Source organism: Henckelia pumila, chromosome 3, assembly GCF_033568475.1.
Source record: "Henckelia pumila isolate YLH828 chromosome 3, ASM3356847v2, whole genome shotgun sequence".
Lineage (NCBI taxonomy): Eukaryota > Viridiplantae > Streptophyta > Magnoliopsida > Lamiales > Gesneriaceae > Henckelia > Henckelia pumila.
Window position 1 is genome coordinate 1,470,204 of NC_133122.1, and position 10,725 is coordinate 1,480,928.

At 41.9% G+C, this 10,725-nt stretch overlaps 1 protein-coding gene across 1 annotated transcript; it reads right to left on the bottom strand.

Moving 5' to 3' along the window:
* Positions 1-1,484: 1,484 nt before the first annotated feature.
* Positions 1,485-9,154, bottom strand: LOC140892611 (uncharacterized). The gene is made up of 2 exons (XM_073301554.1): positions 8,050-9,154; positions 1,485-1,955 (listed from the first exon to the last, which is right to left on the bottom strand). Exons 1-2 carry the CDS (start codon positions 9,044-9,046, stop codon positions 1,909-1,911), a joined length of 1,044 nt encoding a protein of 347 aa, XP_073157655.1. The 5' UTR covers positions 9,047-9,154; the 3' UTR covers positions 1,485-1,908.
* Positions 9,155-10,725: the final 1,571 nt, after the last annotated feature.

Below are 10,725 nucleotides of genomic sequence, written 5' to 3' on the forward strand. Positions count from 1 at the left end.
ATAGGATCAAATATAAGATATTGAATAAAAAACACTCACAATTAGGTAAATGAAAAGAATAAACGTGTAAGTGTTTTGATCAAAATTCATAATCATTAAAAGCATCAATCAACAGTCCATAGGCTAAATTCTCGCAACTCTTCTCCACTAGTATATTGGGCAACTGAGACTCGGTCAATAGGACTTATTCAGCTTATAATGTAAGGCCTGGCTCATGGCTACAAATGAAGGATAAGAATTCAAAATAAGGAGTAATTCATATTTTTATGCTCATTCTAACTTCAACTCCTTTTTCATTCACAATTTCACACTTTTTCTCTTCAATTCACTTCATTAATTTTTTCTCAACTTCATCTTCTTTCACAACTCTTTTCAACTTTCATCAATTTTTTTCTACTACCTTTTTCATTTTTTTTCTTTTTAATTCATCCACCACACCATTCCATTTTTCACAAATATTAACTAGAAGCATATAACAATTTAGCATTCAAATTACTCCCTTAAAGATAGGAAATAGTGTTTAGGCTATTCAGGTAGTCAATGTAGGACCTTGAAATAATGACGAATGGGGGTTTAATCACACGTTTACACGCATGCCACTCGATTTTCAATAAAGATCAAATAAGGTACTTGGGATAACATATTAATAGGTAGCTTGAAAGGCTCAAACAAATTTAGAAAAATTGCCTAAATCATTCCTAATCTAAGTTTTGCCCGTATTTCGCCTCGAAGAGTGTTCGAACTAGTTCTAGACAAGTCTCAATCCACAATTAAATCATACAAATCTCAATCAGTGCATGAAAGAATAATCATCAGCAGTTAACGATGATTTTCACAAAAAAATTCAGATTTTCTCGTACCTCAATGTACTAATATACAAGTGTAGCTCAAATGGGCAACTAAGGATAAATTCAATGAAAATTAGGCCCAAAAATTTCAAACAATGCCTCAATCATATCTATGTCTGTATGTCTCAAAAATCAGATTCAAGTATTAATCACAAAGTATATAAGAAATTGTTCATCTAATTGGTTCCATATTTTCAAAAATATTTGTCATATAGGTAGACAATCATGGATTTCAGTTATAGCATAAAAATATTTTTCATTGGCCATGCATCCATATATTTCTCAACTTCTTTTAAATTCAACTCAACTCAACCAAAAACAACTAAACTCAACAAAAATTTTATCTATGAAATTCAAAACTCAACTTTCACAACTAAATCAAACATTGATTCACCCCCCCCAAACTTAATGTAATCATTGTCCCTAATGATTAAAAACAATAAAAAGAACAAGGGACTCATACCTTCGACACCGAGCATCAGGACTCGGCATCATCATCATCATCTCCATGGAAAGAAGGTGCAGCAGCAGCAGTATCATCAGAAGACCACTGCGGAGGAGGTGGATAAGGCACAACAGTGGGCGGATAATTCTGGGCGAGAGCGGCAGTGAAGTCATGCATATATGTAACGACCCTCACTACTAGGCTATCAGACTATAATTTAAAACAAAGGAAAATTACGGATTTTTAAAAATTTTGCCATGACCTATTTGTAAATCAAATAAGCCATCAAGACTCAAACAACAATTTAAATAAGGAAAGAAAATTGACTTCAAAACTTAAGTGCGTTAAACATAAACATGCAATCCTAGTAACCACCTCCCGGTTACAGCATAAAGTAAACTAAAGCATTTAAAATTTATTCCAACGATAATCATAAACTTGCCAAAAGCGGAAAACGTACTTCAAAACATGAGCTGTAGCACAGGGAATGCACATCCTGGCTATAAATACTACAAGATCTCGAATAATACTTCATTATTACAAATTTGATAACTGTGCGGAAAAACATAAACTAAAAGGAAGCAACGGTCACTGGGCCTCGCACTACCGATGGCCTCATCCCAGTAGATCACGACCCTCCGTCTCCTCCACAAAATCCTCACCTGCAAACATTCAAGCATAGTGAGTCTAAAGACTCAGCAAGCATAACTAGGATAATAACAAGGGTTTAAAATACGTGATGCAAAAACTCAACTTAAACTGTAATATGCATGAAACTAGAAAGATATAGAAATCATGCATTAATGAACTCACACTAAGATAAACTTTAACTTTCATAACATTCAACTTAGACTCATGCATAACTGAAAGACTGACATCAATGCAAAACGAGTCAACTAAAATTGTGAAACTTTAACTTTAAACTTTTCTTTACTTTTTCCTCTTAGAAATCCGATCCCTGATTTGTGACCCTCTGTTTCGATCATGATCATGAATGCAGTGCACTATGCCGGCAAGACGACGAGATTTCTCCCGACGAACTTAACCCCTCTATGGCAAGGAGACCGAGATGCCTCCCGATCCCACATTGCCCCTCTGTGGCAAGGGTAAACAAGATGTCTCTTGCTCCTTGCCTAACCTCTATAACCTCTTGGTGAGTAGACCGAGGCATCCCCCGGCCTAGCAACACCCCTCTTGTCACAAACAGATCACTTCATTCAAAAATATTTGCTTTCTTTTCCCTTTTCATTTATAAAGACTCAACTCATACATTAAATGGCATGCAAACAAGTAAACTTTCTTTTTCTTTATTAAAATCAAGAATACGTCAAATGCACACGAATAAGCAATCTTTAAGACATGAGACTCGACTCGAAAATGTGAGTTTAAGGTGGATGAGTGGCTGCCCCTAAGTCCAAAGAAGACAACTTACCCAACAAAATTCTCAAACTTGACTTAACTCGAGCAAGTAAACCGAAAAACCCTTAACTTTGTCATATCTTAACCAAAACCCGTCCCGCTTGAACCGACACCTCATAAACACTCCAAATTACCCCTAGGACCAGAAAGTAACCTCCAAGGATCACCCGAACATTACAAACCAAAAACATTCCCGGACAGCCCCTTATACTCTAAAAATTCTGCACTTACACCACAAACTTAAAAGACTCATAACTTACTCAATACTTATCCGATTCGTGCCCATTTTATATCGACGCGACCACAACATCATGAACTTTACCATGGAATAGCCTAACCCTGCACAGACCTCAGCCACGACACTGCCCTGCCCCGTGAACAGTGCTGCCCTGCACACTCACAACATCCAACTTACCTCTAACTCAAGAATTCAACCCCATAACTCTCCTTCCTCAACTTTTCTCCATACCAAACAACCAAACACCTCAAATAACCTCTCTTAGGACTTTTTCCAAACACTTGGGCTACACTCAATCCACACTTGCACAACACATATCAAGAACATCAATAATTAACCATCAAATCTCCAAAATGTTGAACAATCAATCAAGACCAATGCAAGACCAATAAATACTTCAACATCAATTAAATTTCAGCCCCTACACATGCAAAATTTCGAAATTTAGGTCCTTATACATTCTGAAAATTCGAATTTTGGCAAGAACAACCATATAATTCCATGTCAATGCACATATACTCAACATTAAATCACATAAACCCAACCCCATAACCCATTTAGCAAAAATCAGCCCCTTAAATGCCCAAATTCGAAACCCTAACATCACAACATCATGCATTTTCGAAATTATTGCAAGAAATCTTAAGGGTGGGGGTAGATATTGCTTGAATGAGTGCCCAAGAAAAAAAGTTACACTTGCCTTCAACTTTTACCAACAAAAATTCGGTGGAACTTCAACCAAACACCAAGCTAAGCACCTAGGGGAGCTTCTCCGGTGGCTGGGACGGCGGTAGGCGGCGGCGGACGGCGGCAGGGCGGCGGCAGGAGGGGTTGGACGGCTCCAACAAGTGAGAGGGGAGAAGGGGGGCGGCTAGTAGGGTTTAGAAGGGGCTAGGGTTATGTCTTGATTTTTAATTGAAATGTTTTAATGAGTGTAAATTAAAAGTGTAGTGTATTGTGTGTAGTGTTTTAAAATTTCACTTGTACTAGAAAAAGTACTACTTGTATTATTAAAACTTTTTACCTCAACTTTTTGCTATTTTCAAACTTCTAAATTTAAAATTTCAACTCTCAACATTTTAATTGAAATTCCACTAACCCGGATTTAATAAAATCCTATTTTATGAAAAATTTAGGAAATAACCCAAGAAAATGATAAAATTGCTTTTTGACCCCTAAAAATTCAAAATTTGCATTTTTGGCCAAAACCCCTCTTTTACCTCTAACTTAAAATCTTAAAATTAAAAATCTTGAAAATAAACCACCGAAGCCCACCGTCGTCGCCTGCCTGGATAAAAATTACTAACTAAACAGTTCAAGGCATTTAATTCAAATAAGTCAAGCAAGGCTAACTTTAACTTAAACTTAAACAATTAAATTCAAGAAATTTAAAAATGTAAATACTGAAAATAATTTTAGGCATGATTTTAGAATTTTAGAAGTTCTTGGCGTTACAATTCCTCCCTCCCTAATAAGAAATTTCGTCCTCGAAATTAAAACTTACCAAAAAGCCTCGGATATCGAACTCTGATATCTGCTTCTACTTCCCAAGTGGCCTCTTCATCCGAATGGTTCTGCCATACACCTTGATCATTGGAATCGACTTGTTACGGAGTCTTCTCTCCTGTCTATCTAAAATCCGGATGGGCTTCTCCTCATAGGTCAAGTGAGGAGATAGCTGAAGCGGTTCCGAACTAAGCACATGGGATGGGTTCGAGATGTACTTCCTCAACATCGACACATGGAAGACACTATGGATCTTATCAAGGTTAGGCGGCAAGGCCACTCTATAAGCCAGTGCCCCTACCCTATCCAAAATCTCGAAGGGCCCTATGAACCTCGGTGCCAACTTCCCTTTCTTTCCAAACCTCATCATACCCTTCATGGGTGCAATACGGATAAAAACATGATCACCCACCGAGAACTCCAAGTCTCTCCTCCGGTGATCAGCATAACTCTTCTGCCTACTCTGGGCAGTCCTCATCCTATCACGGATCTTAGCCACTACCTCGGTGGTCAACTGAACAATCTCCGGACCAAAGTCTGATCTCTCACCTATCTCATCCCACAACACTGGAGATCTACACTTTCTCCCATAAAGTGCCTCGTAGGGAGCCATGCCAATAGTGGACTGAAAGCTGTTATTATACGCGAATTCCACTAGTGGTAGTCTCGACTCCCAACTACCTTGAAAATCAATAGCACATGCCCTCAAAAGATCCTCTAAAATCTGAATCACCCTCTCTGACTGGCCATCAGTCTGCGGGTGGAAGGCGGTGCTAAAAAGTAGCTTCGTACCCATAGCGGAATGAAGACTCTTCCAAAAAGACGAAGTAAACCGTGGATCTCTATCAGACACTATGGAGACTGGAATACCATGTAGTCTGACTATCTCCCGGACATACAACTCCGCGAACTGAGTCATCGTGAAAGTCATCTTCACCGGTAAAAAGTGAGCCGACTTAGTGAGACGGTCTACAATAACCCAAATAGCATTTGAACCTCTCACTGTCTTCGGCAATCCCACAACAAAGTCCATGGTGATATTCTCCCATTTCCAATCAGGAATAGGGAGAGGCTTAAGCAATCCGGCCGGTCTCTGATGCTCCGCCTTAACCTGCTGGCATGTCAGGCATTCTGACACGAATCGGGCAATGTCACTTTTCATGCCTGGCCACCAATAAAGCTGCTGAAGATCCCGATACATCTTCGTACTACCAGGGTGGATTGAGTACGGCGACGTATGTGTCTCTGCCATGATAGTAACTCGCAGAGAATCACCTGCGGGAACCCAAAATCTACCTTTGTACCTCACAATCCCATCTACCACAGCATACAAACCGCTGCCTTTCTCTTCTTCCCTCTGTCTCCACTTCCTGATCTGCTCATCAACTGACTGCGCTGCACGGATACGATCAAAAAGTGTAGTCTGCACGCTTAGGGAAGACAAACGCGGAGCCCTACCACTCGCATAAAACTCAAGACCGTACCTCTGAATCTCAACCTGCAACGGTCTAGACACTGACAAGGAGGTAAGCACTGCGGTCTTCCTACTCAAAGCATCTGCAACCACATTAGCTTTACCAGGGTGGTAGCTAATATTGCAGTCATAGTCCTTCACCAACTCTAACCACCTACGCTGCCTCATATTCAACTCCTTCTGGGTGAAGAAGTACTTGAGGCTTTTGTGGTCTGTGAAGATCTGACTCTTCTCTCCGTAAAGATAGTGTCTCCAAATCTTAAGAACAAACACTACCGCTGCCAACTCTAAGTCATGAGTAGGGTAGTTTTTCTCGTGCTCCTTCAATTGCCTAGAAGCATAGGCAATAACTCTATCTCGCTGCATCAAAACTGCTCCCAATCCCAACTTGGAAGCATCAGTATACACCACAAAATCACCTTGCCCGGATGGCATGGTCAACACTGGCGCTGTCGTAAGAGCTTCCTTCAAAGTATCAAAGCTCCTTTGACACTCGGCACTCCAAACAAACTTGGCGTTCTTCTTAGTCAACGCTGTCATAGGCACAGCAATGGAGGAAAAACCCTTGATAAATTTTCGGTAATAACCGGCTAATCCAAGAAAACTGCGGATCTCAGACGCGCTCCTCGGTATAGACCACTCCTTCACTGCTTGAACCTTTGAAGGGTCTACTTCCACACCGCTCTTAGAAATAATATGACCCAAGAAAGCAACTTTCTCCAACCAGAATTCACACTTATCAAACTTGGCCAACAACTTGTGCTCTCGAAGCACCTCAAGAACGGTCCTCAAATGCTGTTCATGCTCCACTCTACCCTTCGAATAAATAAGGATGTCATCGATGAAAACAATGACAAAGCGGTCCAAGTAAGGCTGAAACACACGGTTCATAAGATCCATGAAAACCGCGGGCGCGTTCGTCATCCCAAACGGCATCACAAGGAACTCGTAATGACCGTAACGAGTTCTAAAAGCTGTCTTCGCCACATCTGACTCCTTCACCTTCAACTGGTGATAACCTGAACGAAGATCAATCTTCGAAAAGACGGATGCACCTTGCAATTGATCGAAGAGGTCCTCGATCCTAGGTAATGGGTACTTGTTCTTTGTAGTCACTCCGTTCAAACCTCGGTAGTCTATGCACAATCTTAGACTACCGTCCTTCTTCTTAACGAAGAGAACTGGTGCGCCCCATGGGGAGAAACTAGGGCGAATGAATCCCTTGTCAAGCAACTCTTGAATCTGCTCTTTTAACTCCTTCATTTCGGTAGGAGCCAATCTGTACGGTGCCTTGGAGATAGGCACAGTACCGGGAATCAAATCTATAGAGAACTCCACTTCTCTATCGGGCGGAATTCCCACAACATCGCTAGGGAACACATCCTCAAACTCCCTGACGATAGCCACATCAGAAATAACTGGTCGCTCCGGCAGCTCTGTCAAAGATAAACTGGCTAGAAATGACTCGCACCCACTAAGTACAAGCCTCTGAGCTTGCAAAGTAGAAATGACTCGAGTCTTCCTCAAGCTCTTAGCAGCCTCAAACCAAAACGGTTCCTCGCCCTCAGGCCTGACTAGTACTGACCTCTGCTGGAAATCTATCATCACCGCATTCTTCGTCATCCAATCCATCCCAAGAATCAGGTCAAACTCTGGCAAAGGTAGCACTATGAGGTCTGCTACCACTGACTGACCCTGCAAAAGCAGTACAAGGTCTCTCACCAAGCTCCTGGTGGATAGCTCTTCTCCTGAGGGGATAGTAACTGAGAATCCAACCTCCAATTCCTCGCTCTGAATGCCCCTCTCAAGGGCAAAAGACTCCGATATAAAGGAATGGGTAGCCCCTGAATCTAATAAGGCTCTCGTGGCTACGCCTGCCACAACAATCCTACCTGCATAGCAGTAGTTACAACGACAAAAGGTTGAAGTTAAAACCACGAGTTCTACTTAGGCTCATTCTAATTCAACAATTCCCAAACAAGATACTATTCATGCTAAACAGTCAAAGGTCCTAAGACATGCAACAAGTTACTAGAGTAAAACCTCAAACAAGCAAAGACTTAGAGTCGCATGCATCAACGAACCTTTAACTGCTCTAACCCAAAAGTTAAGATATTACCTGTGAGAAGAGTAGTGTCTGGGTCGGCCTGCTCGGCCTCCATCACGAACACTCTGCCCTGCACGGGCCTCCTCAGCTCTGGACAATGGGTAGACATATGTCCTGGCTTCTTGCACTTGAAGCAAACTCCAGCATCCTTCAAACACTTCCCAAAATGCGGACGATGGCAAAACTGACAAATAGGCTTCTCCCCAGCCTTGGGAGGAACCTGTTTCTGGGCCTGACGCCCCTGTGGTGCCTGCTGTCCCTGTTGTCTCGGGGGTCCAAGATACGGCTTCTTGCCGTACTGCTGCTGCTGAGAGTGGCCCTGATGAGGGAAGGGCCTCTTGCCATGCGCCTCCGCGCTAATATCTCTCAGCGTCTGCTCGGACCTCAAGGCACGCCTCAGTGCTGAAGCATAATCAGGTGGCTCAGCCATCAGCACATCCCTACGGATGGTAGGTCGAAGCCCTACAAGAAAGTGCTCCAGCTTCTCTTTCTCATCATCTCCAATCAACGGCACGAAATGGCAACCTCTCTCAAACTTCACCACAAACTGTGCCACCGACAAGTCTCCCTGTCTCAAGCTCATAAACTCCGTCTTCAAACGGCCTCTCACATCAGCAGTAAAATACTTCTCAAAGAACAGCTTCTTGAACTCGGTCCAAGGTAGAGTAGCTGGGTCCACAGTCTTCTCCATACCCTCCCACCAGAGGGCGGCATCATCCTGGAGGAGAAACACAGCACACCTCACTCTATCTGGATCTCCCAGCTGCATGTAGCGAAAGATCACCTCAAGGGAGCGGATCCAACCCTCCGCTACCAACGGATCAGTGGTGCCAGCGAAGTCCTTCGGATTCATCTTCCGGAACTGCTCATAAACAGCTCCCACTCCAGCTCTAGGAGCATCCGCATGACGCTCGAGAATGCGGGCCAATCCCGCTAGCACCTGCCCTCCTACATCCTCCTGCGGCGGCGGTGGAGGCGTAACTGCACGCGGATCATGACGACGAGCCATCTAAACGCATTGAGAAAATCCAACATTCAAATTTCATGCCTTTAAAAATATTTTTACTTCAAATTTAAACTTCTCAATAACTCAAGAAACTAATACATCAAAGCTTAAACAGATAGAGACATTAAACTTAAATCTTACAGACTTTGAGGCGAGATCCCCTAAGTTTCAGCAACCGGCAGTAGGCTCAGCCCAAACCAAGACCGTGCTCTGATACCAACTGTAACGACCCTCACTACTAGGCTATCAGACTATAATTTAAAACAAAGGAAAATTACGGATTTTTAAAAATTTTGCCATGACCTATTTGTAAATCAAATAAGCCATCAAGACTCAAACAACAATTTAAATAAGGAAAGAAAATTGACTTCAAAACTTAAGTGCGTTAAACATAAACATGCAATCCTAGTAACCACCTCCCGGTTACAGCATAAAGTAAACTAAAGCATTTAAAATTTATTCCAACGATAATCATAAACTTGCCAAAAGCGGAAAACGTACTTCAAAACATGAGCTGTAGCACAGGGAATGCACATCCTGGCTATAAATACTACAAGATCTCGAATAATACTTCATTATTACAAATTTGATAACTGTGCGGAAAAACATAAACTAAAAGGAAGCAACGGTCACTAGGCCTCGCACTACCGATGGCCTCATCCCAGTAGATCACGACCCTCCGTCTCCTCCACAAAATCCTCACCTGCAAACATTCAAGCATAGTGAGTCTAAAGACTCAGCAAGCATAACTAGGATAATAACAAGGGTTTAAAATACGTGATGCAAAAACTCAACTTAAACTGTAAAATGCATGAAACTAGAAAGATATAGAAATCATGCATTAATGAACTCACACTAAGATAAACTTTAACTTTCATAACATTCAACTTAGACTCATGCATAACTGAAAGACTGACATCAATGAAAAACGAGTCAACTAAAATTGTGAAACTTTAACTTTAAACTTTTCTTTACTTTTTCCTCTTAGAAATCCGATCCCTGATTTGTGACCCTCTGTTTCGATCATGATCATGGCTGCAGTGCACTATGCCGGCAAGACGACGAGATTTCTCCCGACGAACTTAACCCCTCTATGGCAAGGAGACCGAGATGCCTCCCGATCCCACATTGCCCCTCTGTGGCAAGGGTAAACAAGATGTCTCTTGCTCCTTGCCTAACCTCTATAACCTCTTGGTGAGTAGACCGAGGCATCCCCCGGCCTAGCAACACCCCTCTTGTCACAAACAGATCACTTCATTCAAAAATATTTGCTTTCTTTTCCCTTTTCATTTATAAAGACTCAACTCATACATTTTATGGCATGCAAACAAGTAAACTTCCTTTTTCTTTATTAAAATCAAGAATACGTCAAATGCACACGAATAAGAAATCTTTAAGACATGAGACTCGACTCGAAAATGTGAGTTTAAGGTGGATGAGTGGCTGCCCCTAAGTCCAAAGAAGACAACTTACCCAACAAAATTCTCAAACTTGACTTAACTCGAGCAAGTAAACCGAAAAACCCTTAACTTTGTCATATCTTAACCAAAACCCGTCCCGCTTGAACCGACACCTCATAAACACTCCAAATTACCCCTAGGACCAGAAAGTAACCTCCAAGGATCACCCGAACATTACAAACCAAAAACATTCCCGGACAGCCCCTTATACTCTAAACATTC

Excerpts from the sequence above, each read along its gene's own strand:
- LOC140892611 (XM_073301554.1), bottom strand. The coding sequence starts at position 9,046 with ATGGCTCGTCGTCATGATCCGCGTGCAGTTACGCCTCCACCGCCGCCG. Across the intron at positions 1,956-8,049 it reads AGACACTACTCTTCTCACAG|GTGAGGATTTTGTGGAGGAG; the intron begins GTAATATCTTAA and ends GAATGTTTGCAG.